General features: G+C 33.3%; 1 protein-coding gene across 1 annotated transcript in view; it reads right to left on the bottom strand.

The window, feature by feature from the left end:
- Window positions 1–8,110: 8,110 nt before the first annotated feature.
- The window catches only part of LOC106458768 (RNA-binding protein 38-like), a 103,484-nt gene continuing 86,161 nt past the window's right edge, over window positions 8,111–25,433 (bottom strand). The window contains exon 4 of the mRNA XM_022385088.1: window positions 8,111–8,468. Within this exon, the coding sequence (XP_022240796.1) occupies window positions 8,132–8,468 (337 nt within the window). The 3' untranslated portion in view covers window positions 8,111–8,131. The remainder of the gene's footprint in view (window positions 8,469–25,433) is intronic.

Raw genomic sequence — 25,433 nt, 5'->3', positions numbered from 1 at the left:
ACTATTCGTTGGTAAAAGAGTAGCCCAAGAGTTGGCGGTGGGTGGTGATGACTAGCTGCCTTCCTTCTAGTCTTGCACTACTAAATTAGGGAAGTCTAGCGCAGATAGCCCTCGTGTAGCTGTGTGCGAAATTCAAAAACAAACAAACAATCTTCTCAAATGAAAACAGCTCATGCTTAAAGAGGCATTATTGTCTTATCGTAAACGACACGCCGAATCACTTTTTCATAAGATAAAAGCCCCCCGGTGTCACAGTGTATGTGTGTTGACTTAGAACGCTAGAAACCAGATTTCGATACCCGTGGTGGGCAGAGCACCGATAGTCCATTGTGTAGAGTTGTGCTTAATTTCAAACAAACCATATCACTTGTAATTTAATACTCAGAAATGTGGAATTTATCATTGCAATATAATTTAGTTTTAAGATATAAGTACGATATAATGATTTTCAATCATCAAAAATTCGTTTCTTAATTTTTATCCTATAATCCTAGTGACATTAACTTAATTTGGCTACCCCTTCATCTATCCCTTATACAAACATGGATTCAAACTGGTAGGCAGTTTTGGGATACTAATTAGTCTAAGTTATTTCTTGCACAAAAACAATACAAAATTTTTTGCTAGATTTGCCTTCCGAGGACTTAGTTTCCAATATGTGTAAGGCCAGATGAGTGCATCTAAGGAAAAAACATACTCGATTGGAATCATCTTGCTTTGTTAATGAGTTTCTATATTTCCATCAGACCAGTTTGTGTGTTGGTGAAGTTTAGTAAAAACACATTAGACGACTATAAATAATTATATAATATATATAACTTTTTACTCCATCTTCACATTGAGAACACTGTACATTAGTATAAATTAAGGTTATATGCTAAGTACAATATTAGACAAGACAGAAATACGTATAATTAGCCAAAATTTACGAAGAAATGTAACAGACAAAGATCTACGATTTTACAAGAACATCCTTGACCATTGGATTGTAATACGTCACCAGAGCAATAGTGATAAAAAACATATAAATTATTTACAAGGTTATAGTAGCTAATCCATTTGTCACACTTCGTTATTGTTTACAGAAAGATGTAAACAAGTATAGGAATATGACTCTTATTCTACCATGCTTTTGAATGAACTTTCATTGTGGATACATTCAATCTTATTGTTTACTATTAAGTCACTTGGAATAATTTACATATTTAACGACAGCTCATACATGCAAATAGATTGGGAAAATATAACTGATAACATTTCACTTACTACTGCATCTAAACCCGTTGTGCAATGCGATTGTCAAAGTATGCCAACTTATATTAAATTCTCAAGAATATCGGTTTATATTTTAAATTTCAACAGAAATTATCCTAAATGTGTTAACGATTCGGAATTCTAACTTTTTTAAATAAAAACCACACCTACGTCACTCCCCTGTGGACCCTAAGGGTATATGCCAGGTTTGGTGACAATTGGTACAGCAGTTCACCAGTCATGAGCGGATACAACACACACACAGAAACCGGAAAATACTTAAACATTAATACTGGTTGACACATTTACCATTAGATGTACGAACTTAAGACAGACAAAACATGATTGCGTAAATAATTAGACTTTCGTTCTAAAATTACAACAAATAAAGCGACAGAAAATCTTTGGTGATATTTTAAAACTAAGTTGCTACTTTCGGTCATGACATTTTTTTCTAACGATAATATAATGTGAAAGTGTTCGAAAACGTTTAACCAACGTTTCACATCTTTGTCATCAAACACAAGTTTGTGAAATGCCAGAATGACAATTTAACTTTTAAACAGTTTAAAGGCACGAGCAAAACTTAAGGCACGTGAAAGTTAACAGGCACCGAGATCAATGTAATTATGAAACAACTGTTCCATTTTTTAAAAAAAAGCATCATGAAATGTAAAATATTTAGTGCAAGACGTATTAAAGTAATCAAGGAAAAACGTGCTTCTCCAGCATACGTTCTTACAGTTGCTGATCACAGTATACAGTCTACCCGAATAACAAACTCGAAGTGTTATATTCTTTTTAAACTTAATTGTTAGTGTTTTGTAATGAATAATTGTAATCAATGTATCTTAATGCAAACAAAAAAAATCTATAAAAATGCTATGATACGAAACAATATAGTGATTTTATAGTCCCAGAAGATACTTATAATAACAGTGACATAAAATACTGCTATTATTGCGTCACAAATCATTAACAATGAATAATTTAGTAGAAAGTTCTATCTTATGACATTATTTAGACTATATAATGAAAACATTGCGTAAGAATAACATCATTCAATCCAAGGTTCTTTTTAAAAAGCTTGCTCCTTATGGTACAATAATGGCCAATATGCTAAACATAAATACACAAGTATAATTATTTAATAATAGATTTCAAGTTTACTCGCAACTTTACATTGACAAATTTCCCATATTACAGTATATAAATATGATTTCATATCATTACGATTTAGGTCCATGTTCTGATAAAAACGTATTACTAAAACAAAAGGTTTTACGTAGCTATTCCACTGTTATGAGAAAATTCAAAGTTCCATCTTTTGGAAACAACGTATCTATCTATAACGTTGCTATAGTGAATTGCACACTTCGTATACGTAGAATTTTGTTGTTGTACGATTCTTCTCATCGCCACAAGTTTACTGTTGTCATTCCGTATCTTAGACTTAATAATGTGACATGTGGTTAATTTCTTCATAAAGTTTATCTTATTAGTATATGAAAGCTTTTCAGAAACGTACACAGAGTGTTAATGTTTCATCTATTCACCTCAAATTCTGATCGATTCTCCTTCGTACACACATATATATGACACACAGAACCTTACAGCACCAGTAGAAAGTATTGTAACTGAAAGTGTCGTAACTATTTCGAGGTAAAAAAAACAAAAAACATAAATAGATAATTCTACCGAGTGCAAAATATGTGGTACTGACACAATTAACTGTGTAAGTTACAAAATGTAGCCTAAACAGTACGAATAATGCTAATTCTGAATCAACCAAAGTAAGTAGCCGTGTTTGACTTACCGCTTGTTCTTGATTACGGATTTTTTTTTAGACAGAACGTTCTTGCTTCTAAATTATGGGATAAATGTAGAACAGCTGATAAAAGCATTGTTTGAGAATTATATATATACATATATAATAAAACACAAATATCTAAACATTTAAATCATTTATTATTTCTTACCGGCTTTCCATCGCACTTAATATTCTGAATAAAACCATAAATAAATAAAAACAACACATGAAACTTTGTGTATGAAGAAACCGGTTTTTGGCTCCATTTTAGCGTCCTTTACGTTTTAAGTATTAGTGATTAAGTTAAATTTGTTGATAAAATTGTTTTGAAACCACCTTCTTTCACCTCTATTGCTACAAGACCAAAAATATTTACTAGAGTACCAAATTTAGTAAAATTATTAAATTGTTGGCTGGCGTATTAACAGACTATTTAGAGTATTTCTAACAGATCACTTTGGTAAATCCATGCTTTCAGCCTTGGGTGTGTTATAGCTTTCTGTCACTCCCTACTATTCGTTGGTAAAGAGTAGCCAATGAGTAGGCGGTGGATGTTGTTGACTAGCTGCCTTCTCTGTAGTCTGTCACTACAGAATTACGGACGGTTGGCGCAGATAGCCCTCTAGTAGCTTTGCGCAAAATTCAACAAACAATTTCCCCTATTTAAATAGCTTTGCAAATATATAAATTTTAAAAGATATACAACGTTTTTATAGAATTACAGTCAAATAGACTATTGAGTTAACATAATAACTTCCGTAATTAAGCCCCATGTGGCACAGCGGTAAACTTGAGGAACTTATAACTCTAAAAACAGTTGATCATTTATATTTCTTACTTTTTTTCCAATAATCTGGCTGTAATTATTAAAATATTGTATATACGTTAAAATATGATATTTACAAAGGAACAGAAAATTTAAGAATCAGAATGAATTTACATACGTCACATGTTAGAAATTCCCTAATTATCCTTTATATGCTAAAATTAGAGGACGCTCAAGGGAAAAGGGGCCAAACTGGGTTTTTCGTAAAGGTTTACTCTGTTTCCATTTCCATTTCTTGTGTTTTTCGTGTTCTTATGTTTTATGGTTTTATTCTGAAGACTACCTGTTTAATTAAATATTATTCTACGAGGAATAGGACAACCTAGTTGTCTCAGTGTAGTTGTTTATCTGTACAATAAAATAATTTATTCATTAGATAAATAAATACTGTTCAACTAAAAATATTTAATATGAAAACGTATGCAATTATTGACTAGCGTGGCACCTAAGTTAAATCACGTGAAAGAATCGTCAGCCCCTAACAATGTTTTGTCAAACTGAATATTGGAATAAATTCCTTTTAATTAAATAAAACGAAAGCAGCAGTTAATATCCCAGAGAATCTCAAGAAAAAGAGAGCTAGAGGATGAATTATGGTGAGAGATTAAGTTCTTGATGAATCTTCTTCAGGTTTGTTATTAACGTTTATATGTATTTAATAATTAATTTTGATGGGAAAGAAATAAAAAAAGGTGCTACGGCTGAATTTCTTAAATTTCGCTTCCATGTATCTTTTATTATCAATTCAACACGTTGAAAACAAACCTACATTTTCATTGTAAAAATGTGTTTCTTATGTTCCTTTATTGTTACTTATATAAAATGAGTTACTACCGCAGTCGTTAACACGCGCAGTTAGCCTTGAACGAAATGTAAAATGTTTGATTCGTAAAATCTGCTCTGCGAATGGCAATCGTTTTCTAGCAGTAGCAATCAACTATCTTTAGAAACATCTTTACACGCCACTAATAAATATGATAACATTTTTTTATAACAGCTTACCACATTTAGCAATAATCATATCACATTGTTACGTTTTAGTGAGATATAATTATAAAATTCGTAATTCTTTATTTTATTTTCCCTCAATAGATTGTACGCAAAATCATCTAAACTTTATTGCTGATTAGTTTTCCCGGGTGAAGACTCTGCAGTGAAATCTGATGACATAAACATTTATGAAACAAATAAAAAAAATCACATCAAGTGAATTAAAGATCATAAGACAAAATCTCCAAACCAAGAATAGCACATAAGGTTCACTTAGCAGACAACGAAATATTTATTCATTTATCTGACCAAAATGCGTTAATCTGTAGTTATTTAAACTTCGGCATCCTCGATGTATAAAATAATCATTGTTCCTATTAGTGAATTTACAAAATTTTGTGGAACTATATAAATAAGCGAGCCTGAAAAATTATATTAGTTCTGTTGATATATATATATATATTAGACCAAATCAATGCGATATCAGAACAAGATAATCGAATTAAACCTAACGAAATAAATGGCATAGCATAATCAGTCACCAAATCGTATTAACTCTAAATGCTGAAATGAAATTAACATAGCTAGTAAAACCTAGTGCAACACTACTGCTGACGTTCCATTCAAAACAGAAAAGTATAATAGATAAGTACAATAAAAGTGTTATTGTGATACAATATTTTAAAGATTACTGTATAAAAATACTTTTTTATTGTCTCTTGCACTAAATATAACAAACTCGCTCTTAAAGCAGCTCCCAGAGAGTTTTATGTAATAATTTGTTAATTATTTTGAAACATCATTTCAGATTGTTGACACGACACAGAAGTCCATAATAAGTATAACGTTTCTAATTTACGGTTATAATTAATCTTGTTTTTAATACTTAAAGTCTATTCGAGAAACCCTTGTGGTGGTTCTATTTTGAGTTATCCTCAATATATGAGTTATCTTGATTTGAAATTTTAAGCTCGAAAATTTGTTTGTCCGAAGATTTACAAACCTAAGTTGGATTGATGGTCTAGTAATCTTTGATGGAGATTAATCGAACAAAGAAATTTTAAAATAAATTTTCTAGCAATCTAAAAGAATAGAGTTTGATGCATACAAAAATTTTTTCACTAAACCAACTTTTCTGTTCAATACTATTTCTCAGCCTCAACCCAATTAACCTGTATGATGAAAAATTGAAACAGTCTACAGTTAATTGTGGTATGGGGTTTGTTATTCACATTATTATCTACAAAAAGAGAAAAATAAAGAAATCATAAGTACTAATTATAACCGAACGTCTTTTTTTAAAGGAAATCCTGGATATACTTATTTTGTTGTAAAGAGTTATAGGAATCCTTTTGCATCCTAAAAAAATTCTTAAATTCAACAAATATCACTTAAAAAACTACACAACAGTCACATTAGTAAATGATCTGTAGAAATACCCGACCAAATTAATTTTAACCTACATTTTCGCTGGAGAATCTCAAATGTCTGTAATATAATTTAAAAATTCCTGTAATATGGCACGAAAAAAGTACTTAGGAATTTGGATCATTTTTGAAAATATTACTCTTTCTGAAAAAAACAACAACAAAGGTTTGTTTAGAGAATATCCATAAATTAATCATCTGTGAACACGTCCAAATATTTTACTGTGTATGAAATAAAGGGGAATATATATATATAACGTTTTCCACCACACAAGTTTTTACACACACACTTGGGCCTCGATTTAGAAAGAAGATGACTTCCATTGCTGTACTTTCTTCTTCACCAGCTGAAACAATAATGAAACATTTGCAGTTCTCATGACAAATCTATGATTAACAAACCAAGTCTTTTAGGTTATTTCCTGTAATTAATTTTCATATTTATATCTTTCTTTGTTTGATGTCAAATTGTCAGAGAGGAAACCTTTCTTGAAGAAAGCGCTTGTGACTTTCTTCCACAGTTGACTTGTAAAATCAGTATAGTTTCTCGGTACGTTTTCTTAATGCTAATCGTTTCTTAAAACATATATTACATGATGGTTACTTGGCCTTTCTCCGAACTAAAATGGATTAATTCACTAACTTATAAAACTAGCTTACAACTGATACAGCTTCACTTTGGTAAATCCAGATAGTAAATTTACATTTTTTAAGTTGTTTCTTTTATACATTTAAAAGTATTAGCGCTTTCAAGGCACAAAATATATTTTCTAATGCTTGTGGTTTTACGTTTACATAGAACAAATACTCGTGTAGAACTAACCGGTCGTTAACATCCATTTCATCACGATTTGAACTTTCTTTTAATATTTCATATAAAAGAAAGTAACCAGTAAATGTCCTGAACGTTTATTTATAACAATGTCTTTGATATTTTAAGACTTTCACATATATGATTCAAATTGACATACATTTCCACGTTAGCATAAATTGAACACGACCAATGCATATTTGATATTTCGTGACGTCACAGCACGACAGAGCAAGACTCTTGACTATTATCAATAATGAGACGTAAGTTTACTATTCAAAACAAGTCCAACACCAAATGTCAATATCAAGAACTTGTGAAACCCCATGACTACAACCTATGCGTTATTAAATTAATTTAAAAATCTTTAACTGTCAAAATTTCATATCGGACACTTATATCTTTAAATCAATATCTTAAAAAATTCTGTTCAAGTTTAAGACACTTTACTTCTATTATGAAGACGGTGTTAGCATGACTCCTTTCAAACAGTCTAAAATCCTAACTTGTCTATAATCTTCTTAAAGCAGAACAGAAACCACGTAGACCTGCAAGGTTGTATATTGTATACTGATACTTTCCATAGCACTTTCGTATTTCCTATGTAGCGTCATTAATTCCTAGTCAAGCTAAATATGCTGAACAGGCTCGAGTACGTATAAATATAATAATACAATATGAAAAGCACTAGCGGTTGAATCTTTTACAGTTAATGTAATACAAAAAATATGTAACTAAAATTAAACATATTGAAACAAATTCTGCGTCTTTTAAATACAAAATAAATATTCGGAAGTCAATGATATGACTTTTTTTTTTACTTCTTTCATATAAATTAGAATTTTCCAATCTAAGACTAACAAATCAGTGTAATGCTTGTCACCTGACTGTATATAATCATTTTTCCCCCAGCTGATACGATTATACAGCATTATGAAATAATGCTTTTAATAGTAAATAAGGCATTTACAAAAAAAAAAAGAAAAATTCTCACTCCCAAGAGAAATGTATTGTTACAACCTTGTTTCGTGAATTTGGGGTTGGGGTGCATAAGGTGTGAATCCAGCAACAGTCGCATGCCCAGGTAGGGCTTGTGGGAAGGTGTATGGGTAAACTTGGGGCGGTAGATATGGAGAGTTGCCGTGACCAGTAGATGGCGCTGAGGTAACACTCGGATAGGTGTAGGACAAGGGATCCAAGCCGTTAGCAAACTGGGCTGAATGGTACGCAGCTGCGTAGTCGTAGAAATGCCAAGCTGCTGCCGGAACTGAAGAGAAAGGCACGTTCGGAGGTAGCAATACATTTGATGACGTAACGTAGGGGGATGGATAGAGATACTGGGGCGACAGGCTGGAATGAAAAAAAAATGTATATAACTCTATACATGTACACTTTTTACCCTATAAAAATTCTTATGTATATATTCAAACTTAACACAGTTCAAACTGTCGAACTGAATTACGAAAACTAATATGACACAGATAAACAAAACAAAACTATTATAGGTTTGATAAAACTGTCATACTATATATAGTGAATTTATTACTTATAGACAATATACTGAAACTAGCGGTGTCTCCATAATGCTTTGTTTGTCGAAACGTTGTACATTTGCTGTTATGTTAAACTTGTATTAAAGTTTTTCTTCATTACCCATTCAAGCCGTCTCCAAGCATTATTGGTCTCAAAATGGGTTCCTCGCCATCGAAGTGTCTCTATAGTTGATAGCGGCTACTCAGAATCACACACTATCACATCGTGTGAAATATAACACTGACAGTTGCATTTAAAGTATAGTACTATCACTTCGCATCTTACTATGTAGTATATACTATTACATCACTAAATGTATGCATGCATGTTAAAATTCTTCACGTGAGGCTGTTTCGATGGGTTTGTTAATTTTTTTAGCTTTATTTATGGGGCACATTTCTAATAGTTTTCCATGTGTCTTTCTTCAAATGTTATTTTTGAATTTCTCAAGTTTATCTTTTTATCCATAAATACAAAAAGTTGTAAATTAATAACTTAAACACATAAAACAAAAGACATTAGTACACCAGGTAGGAAAATAACAGAATATATTTTACTCCAACAAAAATTAATTACTCTTTTTGTTTGTTTCGTATGGCGTTCTCACACCTCCAAATTCTGTTGGAGGTGAGTATCCGGGAGTAGGAATGACGTCCTAGTTCGGACACCGGATGAACATGTTTCGGTGTGACTGGGATTCGAACCCCCGAGCTTCAGATTGCGATTAATTACTCTAATTTGTATTTAATCATATATCTATACCAACTTTTAGCGGGAAGGTCAACTATACATACTACTGTATGTTCAAATTACTGCAACCGGGTATTCTCTAGAGGGTGTGAATTAATGATTCATATTTTAAATCACTTAATGAAACCACATCAAAATCGCTTTTCTCTTTCAAACTTGCCACACGTTAAGTCTCTTTACCGAGAAATGTGAAGAGCACACTTGCGTGTTATGGAAGTCTAAGGTAGTTTCTTCACTGTACAAATTATAATAAGACAGTCAATCTCACTATTCGTTGATAAAAGAGTATCCCAAGAGTTGGCGGTTGGTGGTGTTGACTAGCTGCTTCCTCTCTAGTCTTTCACTACTAAATTAGGGACGGCTAACGCAGATAGCCGTCGAGTACCTTAGCGCAAACTTCAAAACAATCAAACACTGTAGAAAACAATTAAAGTATAGTTGGTTTTTGCAATATTATAATCGTGAAAAGGCAAAACCGATGCGGTGAAATAATGTCATTCATCCTTTCAGTTCACTACTATGCAAGTCAGGCAAATGATGATCAGTCATGATACCTGAAAAGCAAATTCATTAATCATTTATATAAATATTTCACACAGTCTTTTATGAGATGTCACTTTGGGTTGAACCACAGTTTAAAGTATTTTAAAACCATCTCAATGTTTCATCCATACGTATAACCGTCGAACAAATGGAAACCGACCAATCACAGTAGACTGTTGCCAATTGGCTACAAGTAACTCAGAGGGAGTGAACCAATAGTACGGTTGCTCTAACACCTGAACAAAGCAGATCATGATCGACAATACCAGTAGATAATGCTGTATACGGATTCTGACTCATTGCAATCTGTTCAGAGACTGAATCAGATATTTAAGCCGCTACTGGACAACTTGTTAACGTACAGACGGCTACAAACAGATTCACAAGGTCAGCCTGCATGCCAGACGATCACTAGGTGTCTTCTGCTCAGAGTAAAGCACATATACAGAGGACCAATAACTTGTAGAGCAATATCCTCTTTATAGAGTTATTTATCATTCCGTTAGATAACAATCGTATACCCATTTGAAGCAAGTCTGGAGCTAGAAATAATCCCATTTTCATAAAGAAAAGTGATTCATATCAAGCAGTGGTGGACGCATTGTGTGATCATAAATAAGCACTGATAGATGTCTAATGATACCATGAATGCTGCACATTATAGGGACCAAATTATATGACTATTTGTGCTACCATATGCTGTTGCAATTTTTTCTGACTTCAGCCTGATGGTTAACAACAGCTGACGTAACCATAAAAAACTTCTGAAGGAGAAGAAATTAACTGGATGGAATGTCATGCACACTCGACGTACATTAATACTGTAGCTAGTCTTGGGAGGCGTGTCGCATCTCGTCAAGTGACTCAAAGCACTAAAGATACCCTGGAAACACCTCTTTCGGAGGAATAGTCGAGGATATCTCAGTACCTTATTAATGCCACGATTGTACGCACATAATGTGGGTTCCAGGCTATTCTTGCTGTTTGACTTGTATGATAATGAACTGGGTCGAATGAAGGGTGTTATTTTATGACAATAGTTTTATTCTCGTTACAGCTAAGCTTTTATTTAATCCAATTTTCCTTTCATTGTTTTGCGCAGTATATACTATGGTATGAAATCATAATCCTAGTTAAAACTGAGATGACTGATGAGCCCCACACAATAAACCAGTTAAAATACAAAGTACTGACTGTTAGCTTAGGAGTCCTTGTTTTTAACGATGTTTCCAATTGAAATTCCAAGTTTATCTCACAAGGTTCGACCAGCTTAAAATCTTTAATTTAAACTTAAACTCAAATACTAAATGCAAATACAAATTGATCACCCATTGAGCATCTGTCGGTGCTCAAATAAATAAGATGTTTAAATATACAATAGGTAACATTGATATTTGTTGTTAAGCACAAAGCCACAAAATAGGCTATCTGTGCTCTTCTCGCGATGGATATCGAAATCTGATTTTGGGTTTTATAAGCCGTTATACTTACCTTTAAGCCACCTTGGGAGTGGGGGTGGGGCAGGTAACACTGATATTTGTTGTTAAGGAGTGCAATTCTTCGAAACTAGTCTGGCTCACAAAAACACCCACAATGAAAGAATAGACCATTCCAAGCTTTTACTTGTTTTTAAACAAATGTTGAAACAACTTTATTCAATTATGTACCAGCTGCCTAGACAAAAAAGACAAATCAAGCTGTAGTTATGAGAATTCTAAAAAAAAAGTAAAGTATTTTAGAATCCATAACTCATTGGCAGCCACTGAAGAGTTATATTCCACATTTATTAACAGAATGGAGATATTTATGATATAAGAAATATCCATTTTGGGGAAATCATTAGTGAGTTTTCTAAATTCTGTAACATTGAACGACTTTCACATGCATGGTGAAACCTATTAACAGTCGTATGTCAGAAAAAAAATACCCGTTTACTCGTCACCTCTTCATTTATGTGAAGAGCTATTCTCGCTAACATTACAAGATATATATCTCTATTTGTATATATGTAGAATCAAAAAACGGTTGAAAATCACGATTTGTTGGCTATTCAATGATGTAAAAAGTACGTAATAAATACACATTAATTTAACTATACTGAAGACAAATAAGGTTTGCCTTTTTTTATTATGTTTGTTTGAAGTTAAGCACAAAGCTACACAATGGGCTATCTGTGCTCTGCCCACCACTGCTATCGAAACCCGGTTTCTAGCGTTCTAAGTCAACACACATACACTGTGACACCGGGGGGGGGGGCTTTTATCTTATGAAAAAGTGATTCGGCGTGTCGTTTACGATAAGACAATAATGCCTCTTTAAGCATGAGCTGTTTTCATTTTAGAAGAACAATTTCCACCCTGATTTCGGTTCGGTAATTCGAAATCTATTCACGTCCAGACAGTTTTATGTTGTTATAAGAATTATTAGTGGTTGTAAGACATGATGGCGTTTCTACGAAAGTGTAGATTATCTTAATAAAATAAATGGTTAGAACATTTCTGTAACTTTTGAGGATGCGATATTGTCGACTCAAGAGGAAAATGTACATAACACATTTTTGTTGTTGTCGCAAATATTAGTTTCTTTCAAAATGTTGATTGAAGAATGATTACAGAGATTATAAAAAAATCTTCAGTATGTTTGAATTTTTCTTGGGAACCTACTTTAGCTTTACAGGACGGTATTTCAAAAAAAGGTTACGGGAAAACGTATTTTACTAATAAAAGGGTTTTCGTGTAATGAAAGTTTACACGGTTTATAAAACATCAAGGTATTCAACAACACGTAAAGTAGGCACAAAAATACGTTTCCAATATTGCCATATGTAACATAATTATAGCGCATTTTAAGTTAAATTCCTAATTTAATATTCCGTTACACATACTAGCGTAATCGTACATGGTCGTTAGAGAGAAAGTAATATTCTTTACTTTATGAAATGAGGTAACGTAAACGACCATTCATAGAATAAAAACATGCAATCACTTACTCGGAAGTTGTAAACTGAGTGATTTTTCCTCTCACTTTTATCCACGACAAAGAATATTCAACCCAAGATAACTCAGTTCAGCGTGTGTATGGTTATTATAACTGGTAATCTTGACGATTTTCGGGGAAAAAAATCGTGAGTTGAGGTTAATAAATGCAAGTTTACATTTTACTCTTATCTTTGTTTCAATATGTATTGGAGGTTAAAGACAAGTCACATTCATTTTGAGGCTAATCAACCGATGTGAAGAGATAGCACCCGTTAAAATAAATCAATATTAGCTAGCGATGGACTCTTGAATCGGATTAGTTGAAGAGTGTTTAAATAAAGAACATTTTGTTGAAGATAAATTATAAACGTGCTCTTTACTAGATTAGTCTTAGTGTTTGACTTATTACCATTGTGATAAAAGCAACTACATGCTATTTTCCTGCCTAAAATGAGCAACAAACTATTTAAATCTAGAACAAAAGTAAAAAAGACCTTTTTATGTAATGTATAGAGACATATAAGCCTTTGAGAATTCTAATTGCGAGGAATGTCAGAAGGTGCTGAGTCAGAAACAAGATGACAAAATAACATATTGCAGACAGAGAAGGCGTTAAGAAAGACTGAACATAGAGTTAGCTCGTCAAAAGATCTCTTCAGAGGCAGTGAAAGAAAGAAAAAAAAAGGTGCTCTTTGCCAGAGCGTATCTCAAAATCAAATTTACTGCTTATTTGATATATCTATTTACAAACTGTGAGAATATACTGAATATTTCTCTATAAATTAAGGGTGAGCAGGACGAGTAACAGAGATTTAACATAAGGTAAAAAGCATCCTTACAAGCGTATCGGTTATTACTCACAGATCTCTTGGTTTTCTTTAAGGCGACTCTTTTACTTTTCATGTATGTTTGTTTGTTTTGAATTTCGCGCAAAGCTACACGAGGCTAGCCGTCCCTAATTTAGCAGTGTAAGACTAGAGGGAAGGCAGCTAGTCATCACCACCCACCGCCAACTCTTGGGCTATACCTTTACCAACGAATAGTGGGATTGACCGTCACATTATAACGCCCTCACAGCTGAAATGGCGAGCATGTTTGGTGTGACGGGGATTCGAACCCGCAACCCTCAGATTGCGAGTCGAGCGCCCTAACCACCTGGCCATGCCGGGCTTTGTTTGTTCATATAGACATTAATAAAAGTTAGCACTAAAACTCCTCTACTTATCCAAAGCTTTGAGAAACAAACTTTCTGCATCTCCAGGTAATTAAAAATAAAGGTAAAGAAGCTGGTATTTTGTTTGTAGGTGCTCTGGCCACCACGGGGAATCGAACCCCGGATTTTAGCGTTGAAAGTCAGAACATTTATCTCTCACCCACCGGGTAACAATTGCAGATGTCACAATTTTGTGATGTTAAATATTTCTAGGTTTTGTTTATAAGAATAGGCTATTTTCTGCGAAGCGAATAGCGCAGGCTGCATAAGTATAATAAACTTCAGATTTTTGTATTAATTAGTTATTCTGTAAGCTGATTAAAGTTTCTATAATCAAATCCAGTAATTATAGTGACCATGTAACTATTTCGACGCGTTCGGTGATACCTTAGAACATTTATCAAACTTAAGTCGCCCCCCAGTGGCACAGCGGTATGTCTGCGGACTTTCGATACCCGTGGTGGACAGAGCACAGATAGCCCATTGTGTAGCTTTGTGTATAATTCCAAACAAACAAACAACTTAAGTCAAATCTGGCAATTTTCGAGCAAAGGTTGCATCAAGATATATTTATATATATTTTAGTGAAAATATGGATAATCATCACTTAATAGCATTGTATTATAGTTCCATTTCAATTAGGGTTCTACACGTTAAGATTTTACATAAAATATTTCTAATTTCGAGGCAAAACTAAAGACATGTTAAAACCAAGCTTGTAAATTTAGTCTTCAGAAGGATATTACATGCTATTTTGGCTAACATGGTTGTTGTTGGTGGTGGTTGTGGTGTTTCAGCGCAAAGCTACACAGTGAGGTATTTTCGCTCTGTTCACCGCGGAGAATCTAACCCCGGATTTTAGCTTTGTAAGTCCGGAGGTTTACTGCTGGCCTACCGGGGGACTAACTGACATACACATGTAGACATTAAAAAAAAATCGGTTGTTTTAGTCCTATGTATAAACAAAAATGAAATTTATAATGAATGTTATCTAAATTTCTCTTACATGTTAGCATTTAATTAAAAGTTAGATGAGTTATCAATGATTTAAAATATAGCAGACATACGACTGAGTTTTATATGCCATCTTTATTGATTTCCACTTCGAAAGAAGAAAACATATATTTCGGAGAATTCCACGAGAGCTTCTAAAATCTCATATTAAACTATCCTCGGGCTACTCACTTGTCCCCAGTGACACAGCGGTATGTCTGCGGACTTATACCGCTAGAAACTGGGTTTCTATACCCGTGGTGGGTAGAGCATAGATAACTCTTTGTGTAGTTTTGTGCTTAATAACAATCAAACAAAACTAAGCACTTAAGTTCTATAGTTAAAACTGAATGTTGAAACTTCTCGATCTTTTATTTCAAGTACATTTCGGAGTTCCCCATTACGGCATGAATAATAATCATTTTAAGAAGTTTTCGCAATTTATATCCTACTATAATGGACGTAACGTGTATATTTGTATCTATCTATGTATGTGGCTGAAATAATGAATACAATGTGGCGCCATCTATTGAATGGCACCACAGATAAACAAAAATTCACACTTTGTGTATTCAAAATTAAGAAACTTTGAAGAATAATAACGGTACGTGAAACAACCACTTCCTTATCACAGAACGCAATTTAAAGGAAAATACTCTCCTCATAACAAGAACACGACTTTCACTATGACTGTAAGTGAGAGTTTGATTATGTAATTTGTAAATATAGTACTGAAAATGTTCACTTTTTCTTAATTTTTTTCAATGAGGTATTAATACTAGGTTTAGCAATTACTAACACAAGCAGCCACCCGTAGAAATGTGTTTCTGCTAGTATAATCAAATGTGCATATATGGTATTTGCGCATGTGTATATGTTCTAATAAAAACCTACTTTTTCATATTTCTTATTGGAGCTTATATGAATGTAAGGCAAGTCGCCTAGCTGGCACATTAATATTAACGCAGTCAATATATCGCACGTGTATCGTAAACACTAGCGTTATTTCCCAATATTATACAAATGTGTATTGTTAACCACTAGTTTATAACTGTAGTAATCTCTACTTCTATATAGACGGCCCCCCAGTGGAACAGCGGTCGATACCCGTGGTGGACACAGCACAGATAGCCCATTGTGTAGCTTTGTGCATAATTTCAAACAAACAATTCTATATAGACGGAGTAGAAAGTGTGTTTAAAGATAAGTCAGTCCCAGTGTTAACGACTGACGTGTTTTCTCAACAAGAAGTCACTTTAGAAGGATATGTGTGTCGAAGGCACTTTTGATTTATCGCGATGACAACCATTGATGTGATCTAAACGAGAAAGCCAAGTCCTTGTTATCAAGACGAACTCGAGGGATGCTCCACTTCACAGTGCCGTATTTTAAAAACAATTAATATACTCGACCTTTCTTTTTTATACGTGTAGGCGAATTGTCTATTTATGTTTCAGTTTTTTTGTAGCACGTAGAAAGCTCTGCCAGAACAAAATAGCATTGCATATTACATGTTACAAACAGTAGTGGGTGTAGTTTTTGTAGAAGTCTTTGCAAACAAATATAACTAAGTCTTAAAAAGATTGTCTAAACAGTTCAATAGTAACTCTAAGTTTTGTTTTATGAAACAGAAGTACAAAAGCCATACACTGCCTCTGAATCAATATTATATATTTTCAAATCTAGGTAATGCGCGAAAACTAAAAATAACGTACTTCATCAAGTAATAGGAATTAAATATGTTTGTTTGTTTGCTGTTAAGCTAGACAACGGGATATATGTACTGTGCCCACCATGGGTATCGAAACCAGGTTTTTAGCGTTATAAGCCTTCAGACTTACAATTGAACAATTGGGAAGCTAATAAGGTATTTGATGGTTGATTGGTTATTATTTTTTAGCAAAGCCATATTGCGATATCTGCTGTGTCCGCTAAGGAATTGTCAAATTTGGCTTTTCTAAAGTGTTTATGACCAAGACAGTTAGTAATATTGGTTTATAACTATTCATTTCTATTTCTGTAGAACAACTAGATGTCATATCTACCAACACCAAAATACTAAAAAGATATAACAGTTGCACAAGTTGACATGCCTTTTCTCAGTATTCGGATCTTCGAGGGAAAAACCCTGTTAATTTCAGTTAACCATTGATTACCCCATGTTATAAGTCTCAAACCAACACTGATTCAGAAATTATTGTTTTTATAATGTATTAGAAAGAAAGAAAAAGTACACTATTTAGTACCTCGTTGTCTTGTCTTTTTTTTTTCATAGGACAAAAGATACAATGGGCCATTTGCGCTCTGTCCATCGTGGAACACTGAACAACAGATTTTTGCATTGTAAGTCCGTAAACTTACCGTTTATCCAACGAGAGATATTGTCGTATGTATTGTTTACAACATAAATACCTACCATTTTAGCAACAACAAGCGTATTCATTTCGCCTGGCTTATACAAGATAAAGAAAAATTGGGAGTTTAAAAACATGCAAATGGGGATCGTAAAAAATGTAAGGAAACAAGGCTGGATATATTGTAGACATTATTTATTCAAATTACAAACCCCTATTTTGGTTCCATGCTGTTACCTAGAATTACATTTTGGCAAAATAGAGATTTGTAGTTTGAGCAAATAATGTCTACAGTATTTCCAGCCTTGTTTCCCTTTTTTTATACAATCACTATTTTCAGGTTTTTAAATTCCAAGTTTTTTATTTATTTTGTTTGCTGGCTTTTTATGCTCAACTATGGGCAAATGATTACTTAATATAGCACCTAACTTTATACATTGTAATAATAATAAACAGAACTAGTAGCTAGCTGATATGGTGCATGATGGTTTACTGTAGCTATTGACTATTTGATCGCATTAGTTCGAGATGTAAAATGTTAAGCTGCAGATGGAGATTGTCATGAAGGTTTATTTAAGAATATAGTGAGCATTTAGTTTCTGTGTAACTAAATTCTCTATATGTAATGCATAGCAATGGACATATTTATGCCTAGACTAAGACATAACCTCCACTAAGCACGTATAAAGTTTTACTAGTACAAAAGCAGCCTTTTCAAATTAAACATACGTCTAAAACATTGCTTTAAATTAACCTTAGTGTCTTTTAAAGTAATTATTATACGAATGTGTGTAATATTATGTGTATTTTTTATTTCTTACTTCATACATAATATAGGGGTTAGTTTCCTAAATACACCGACTGTATAGTGTAAAAAGCATTGAGTATCTACATGTTATAGTCATCTAGTGTTCACCTATTATTCCGATAATTCCTGCTTCACTCTGCACTTCCTTTAGTTTACACTAGAATTATGATGTGTTTTAGCTTATGTAAGATATAAGAGAAACAAAACGACTTTTCAATACCACAACAACCGTCGCAGTAACTTATTTAGTATTCTGCAAAAGGTTTGGGTGCAATATACCAAGTCGTTTTTATTGTAGGCTGGCAAAAGAATAATAATAATAAGATGATGATGAATTACAAACGGGCCGGTTTGTACGGATTTCTTTTCCTTGTAAGTCTAACATGCGTGCTTTTTTTGTGCATTTTTATAAGTGTACAGTCTAAGCAGTCAATAGTAAAGATTTTAAAATGTTGTTTGAACTGAATCTTTACTATTTAAGGTGGTTTTTGCCCGAACGTTTTATCAAGGCTTTGTGCACTTCTTTGCGATCCACCACTATCGTGTTTCATGGTATAGTATTTACAACATTAGCAAAAACGAGGTGTGTAGGAAAACTGTAAAGAGAACTAATTTTAAATCAAATTTATTTTCACTTCAAGGTTTGATTTGGTTGTTGTTAAGCGCTGAGCCAGTGGGGGCTTCACTTCAAAGCAGGGGTCTGGCATGGCCTGATGGTTAGGGCACTCATTTAGCAATTTACTGGTCGTGGGCTCGAATCCGATCACTGAGTGCCCTTTCAGCTGTGTGGGTGTTATAATGTGGCGATTAATCCCACTAGTAGTCGGTAAAAGGGTAAAATCAAGAGTGGGCAGTGGGTAGTGTTAACTAGCTGCCTTCCCTCTAGTCTTAAACTGCTAAATTAGGGACGGCTAGCGCAGATATTCCTCTAGTAGCTTTGCTCGAAATTTCAACAAAACTAATAAATACAATTCATGCCATGATCGTCAGCTAGGAGTGGACTTGGAAAACGACTAATTTTGCTAAGCTGTGTGTTAGTTTTATTGATCATTTGTAGAAAATTATCACGAACACTTTCTTCAGGTTCCTCTTTTAAATCTCTTAAACCAATGAGCTATTCTTTCGTTTTGTTTATTCGTTTCAGATAAAATTATAAATAGGCGCTTGTGAATAAAAAAAAAAGCACCAGAAACACTCGAATTCTGTAAAATGACGTACATTCAACATAAACGGCTACTTTAATACTCGAGAATATGTGCAGATGTTTCTTAGCCATTAGAAAGGTTTATTTGTTTGAAGTTTAGCACAAAGCTACAGAATGGGCTATCTGTGATCTGTTCACTACGGGTATCGAAACCCAGTTTATAGCGTTGTAAGTCCGCTGTGCCACTGGGGGGGGGGGCATTAGAAAGGAGTGTAAGAAGTAACACGTGTATTACCAATATATAAGTGATGGTTATATAGATAAACTGGTTGCATGAATGATATAAATACTGTATACACAATTATGAGTGTAGTGCTATATAGATTTTTTTTCTATCTGATCAAATTGATATCGAAATCAAATTGACACTAAATAATAAAACACATTAAAATACGCCACGTGACAAAGTTACTTTAAATTTGGGTTTAACCGACAGTTCAGTTAATTTTCGTTTCCCAATCTTGTGTTACTTGAAAGCAATTGTAAATAATTCACCCGTTACCATTTCCGGTATAGTTCAAAATAGGGCTCGCCTTTACGTCTGAAGTATTGCAGGATAAAAAACAAAATAAAAATCCACTATTCTGAACGTTAAATTTCGTCACATGTCCAGAATTGATATTTCTAAACTTAGGTTATAATTTTTGCTAGGTTATTTAGAAAACAATAAATTTTATTGTCTGCCGCTCAAGTAAATAAAGTTGTCCTGTGAAATAAAGAAAAGCTAATAAAACGACGCTACTTTCCTCACTTCAGAGTCATTCGTTTCCAATATCACATGTATGAAATCTGACATGTAAATAAAATTTTGTTTGTTTCAGATATTCGCGCTAACATCAATAAATGGCTATTTGGTCATAGCCACCCATAAGTTTTACTTAACAGATTAGAAGGAAGGAAATTAGTCAAAAGCATAAAACATCGCAACTCTTGGTCCACTATTGTCTCACCGAATAGTAAGACTTAACCGTCATTCCCACAACACACCAACAGCCCCAAAGGGCGGAGCGCGTTTATGCGGCAACAGGCTGCAAACCATGAATCTCGGAGTTACAGACCGAGAACACTAATCTCTAAGCCACGCCTAGCCCCAAATAAAAGTCTCACGTATAGTGTATTTTTAAAGAAAAAGTTAAATTTGGTATTTTCTTAGCTAGATGTCGATTGGATTACAATAATTGTATCCAATCACGTATTGGAAGACTTTTTCTATTATTGGTAACTAGCTGGAGTATCCGTCCCCTGGACGGAAGTTATGTAGGTTCATGATTAATAAAAGATTATCTTAGGACATGAAAAGTTGCTTCCCTTATATGTAATTGTATGAAAAGCAAGAACGTCCATAAAAACTGCAAAACAAAATATGTGAAACCGCAAGTACGCCGGTATCTCCGCATGGACCCAACAAACCTTCATGCCAAATTTAGTGAAGTTCCATCTACAGGGGACGAAGTAGTGGAAAAAAACGCAAACGCCCATAAAAAATGCAAATCCAAATGCAAAACTGAAAATTTGTATGTACCTCCGCAAAGACCTAATGAACCTCCATACCAATTTTGGTGAAGATCAATCCAAACCCTGCGAACTAGTTACATGGACATACAACAGGCAGTACTATTATATTTATATTATCACGAACAGTTTCTTCAGGCTCCTCTTTTAAATCTCTTAAACCAATGAGCTATTCCTTCGTTTTGTTTATTCGTTTCAGATAAAATTATAAATAGGCGCTTGTGAATAAAAAAAAGCACTAGAAACACTCGAATTCTGTAAAATGACGTACATTCAACATAAACGGCTACTTTAATACTCGAGAATATGTGCAGATGTTTCTTAGCCATTAGAAAGGTTTAAAGTCTATTTTTCACAATTAGAATAAATACAACATTTCCTTAAATATGAGTAGTACTATTGATCTCAACATATTTTTTTTATTATTTTCTATTTCTATGTCGATTATTATCTCACTGTTGAAGCAAAACACGTCCATTACAAGGGATCAAAATTTCTTTGAAACATATAATCGACGTTAAAAACTGACAGTTTACAGTACTATATGAAATCATTAAAGAAAAATATAGACTTTGCCCCATTTCTTCCTACATTGTTTTGTTTTATAAACAACGTTTAATGACAGTCTATATAAAAAAGTTTTAAGATTCAAAGAGGAATTATTATTTTTTAGTTAAATAAAAACATTTTAGGTTTTACTCTTAACGAAGATAATAGTATATTACGTTTTATGTGTTTTAAACAAACTTGTTCACGGCTTCTCTACAGTTTGTGGTTCATTTATTAAATGATAACACTTTATCTAAACTCACTTACAACGTCATCAGTATGTTCCTACAGAAAGTCCAGGAACTATTTCTTTTCATTCATCATATGTACATTTATAACACTCGCGCGCTGGAAATAAGCTGTTACTGCACTTTACAATGAGTTCTTTTATGGCTAGTTACTTGTGTCCTTTAATTTGATAGCCTCTGAACTTAGGAGCAGGCTTGGTACGCGGTTGCAACAGATATAGGCTGCCATATGGCAATGAGCCAGTGTAAGTCTCAGAGATAACAGGCAAGTAGTCGCGAAAGAAAATGATAAACGCAGATTGAGACAGAAAAGGACAAACACGTCAGAGAAACGAGAGAGACAGAACTATTGGGTGTGAAACACTGGTGGGACAAATACAAAATATCCACAAAAAGAGTAAGTAGAAGTTAAATATATAGATAATGATAAATAAAATGCAAATAAAAAAAAGAAACTGTACTAGAATGGAAAGGGAATAGAAAAAACACACATTTACTTGAAAAAGAACAAAAACCAAAATAAAACTGTAAAATCTTCTACGTACACATACACAGCCAAATAAGAGAGAGAAAAGGGGAGAAAAATTATTCTATAATATCCTTAAAATATCCAACAGTATCTCAAATTGGACTTGTCCTAATATTTTAGCCTAACAATATTGTTGAAGTAGGTCTCATCTTATTGTTTTCACTTAAATAGATCATTAGGTAAAGGATAAACTTATAGTATTAACGCATCAACATTCTTAAAAAATGACTTATTCAACAATGTTAAACTAATAACAAACATACTTAAAAAAAGGATTTGACCGGTAGAATTGGTCTATCATCTGATAGAGGCATATCATGTAGTTTTAACCTAACAAAATGCTCAAAAAGCAATATGTCCTATGATTAAATTACAACATCCTTGAAAAGGTATATGTCTTGTAGTTTTAACCTAATAATATTCTTGAAAAAGGACATGTTTAATAGTTTCAACTTAACAAAATTCTGGAGAAGGAACATGTTATGTAGTTTTTAACTTAACAACATCCTGGAGATGGGACATACCTTTTAATTTGAACCTAAAAACCTTGACAAGGGATATGATGTGTAATTAAATAGGGACGTATCCTACAAACTTAACTTTGTGGAAAAAAAAGACGTATTTTATAGTTTTAGCCTAAACAGTCTCTTGAAAATGGTCTAATTCTAAATCTTTAACTGTATAAAAAATGAGCAGCAGAGTTCAGAATGTTGACAAAAATGGTACTGCTAGTTTAATTATCGTAGATATTTCAAGTTTGGTTTTTTACTTTTGCTGTGGTAGAAGTTCTGCACCAGAGATAATACGATTTAATTTACCTAGAACCCCAGTAGTGTAACAGTGATAATACGACAGGTACAAAATAAAACCATTAAACGTTTGGTACAACATGTGGTAATGTATGATATCAGATTAATCTCTCGCTGTGGTATTTTCTTCAAATGTTTACCATTCAGTAAAAACACAACGACGACATAGCAAAATTCTTAAACAAAATTATAATGTTTTTTTTTTGTTTTGTTTGAAGTTAAGCACAAAGCTACACAATGAGCTATCTGTGCTCTTCCCACCACGGGTATCGAAACCCGGTTTCTAGCGTTGTAAGTCCGCAGACATACCGCTGTTCCACTGGGGGCAAAGACGACTGTATAGAGACCTTAAATTCAATATGAACGAAACTGTACACCATGGTAAACTTTGATCACTTTTATCCTCCCCTTCTCCATCTCACGTATTGAGCATTTTCATGATGAGGGACATAATGAACAAAATTTGCAAATTGTTGTTTTTTGCAGAATGAGAATAACATCAACAAATGTAAAGTTAAATAACCCATTTTAATTAAACAATTAAAACAGATTCGATACCAGGTTTTATAAAAGAACATTTTCGTCTCATGTATTTGAGCATTTTTTGACATAAGACATAATCATCAAAATTTGCCCATTTCTATCTTACAGAAGGAGAACAACATAAACAAACGTAAAATTAAAAACCATTTTAATTAAACAAACAAAACTACCAACAAATGAAATAGAAGACGTTAATTTATATTTATTTGAATTATCTTTAGTCACTCGAACGCACTACCTTGTGTTTATTGTGTTGTGTCATCGCTGTTTTCCTATCACTTGATCACGTCACTTAACATGTGAGGAAACGCCAAGATATTTTGTTATTCTTTTCTCTAAACTTCGTTTTAGCTTTTTTTATTTAACTGTTTGATGGTTTAAAGTGTGAGGTACCTCTATTTGTTTCTTCAAATCAAATATGTGGTAAAACTTTATTAAAGGTTCCAACAACAGCAAATTTGTGAAGAGCAAAATTAAAAAAAAAAGAGGAACCAAATTATTACCAGAAAGTTCCATATTTTCCTATCTGTTTCACGAGACCTTATTCCTTGGAAAAGCAGATGTACAACGTTTCCAACACGCTCATATAAGTTTAATTTGTTAACTTTTTCGGAGAAGATCCACTTTCGAAATACCAAAAACATTGGACTATAATTTTTTATTCATTTCTGTGCTACCTGTTAATTAAGTTATCATATTAAACGTATGTAGTTATAACATTCACAATTAAAGTTGTTGTTTTTGAATAGAACATAAACTCTTAAAACTACGGAATATTATTATTATTTGGAAAAGTATAGGGTAGCTGTAGTTCTTCAGAATGATGGGTCGCTTTTTATAGTTTATTTGTAATTAAGCACAAAGCTACACAATAGGCTATCTGTGCTCTGCCCACCACGGGTATCTAAGCCCGGTTTCTACCATTGTAAGTCCGCAGACATACCGCTGTGCCACTGCGAGAGACCCAATTAAAAACAAACAAAAGCTTCTTCATATTTTTTAGGGGAAGGAACACATTTCATGTTGCATTTACTGCTGGAGATATGTTACACTATATTTAAACCACTGTGTTGTTTTTTTCCACGGTTATTTTTCAACGACAGAAAAAATTCCCCTGAATTATGTGTTCACACTCTTCTTTTGTTTTTGTTTATTTTATTTTGCACTCATATCTATCTTTAATTTGTTGTTTTTCATGTACCGTATTGAATGAAGCAGTTCGGAGTCACTCTCTTGCCATATTTTTCACCACGTTTTGATTAACAATATTTCACACCATTCAGTTTGGTCACTTACGTCAGTATGGTACTTGTAAGATTCTAGTAACACGAACCAACGTTTTACTCTACTATCCAAACACACCATTTAGGCTTAACTTTTTATACTACATAAGCTAGCTATTCACACAAGTTAGTATGTAGTTGCTTATATAGTTTTTTTCTGGGCCTTAAACCATGGAATAAGAGTGATTATTTATTAACATCGTTACTCAAAGTATTGTAAAACACGTAACTGTACTCAGTCACTGAGAAATGTAGACTTAATATTTATAACACCACAAACTGAAAGAAAAATATATGAAATGATACAGTCTTAGTCAAAATCTTTGCATAGTATTCTATATTGATATTATTGTCCACAAACATGGAGAAGTTATTGAGTAAATATCTGATTAGTAACAGAGAAGGTAGCGTATGATCAGACAAACATGTACGAGTTGTTATTCTGGTCTGTATAAGTTGTTTTGAG

Source organism: Limulus polyphemus, unplaced genomic scaffold (genome assembly GCF_000517525.1).
Source record: "Limulus polyphemus unplaced genomic scaffold, Limulus_polyphemus-2.1.2 Scaffold511, whole genome shotgun sequence".
Lineage (NCBI taxonomy): Eukaryota > Metazoa > Arthropoda > Merostomata > Xiphosura > Limulidae > Limulus > Limulus polyphemus.
Note: the sequence above shows the minus strand (reverse complement) of the source record. Positions and strands in the feature narration are given on the sequence as shown.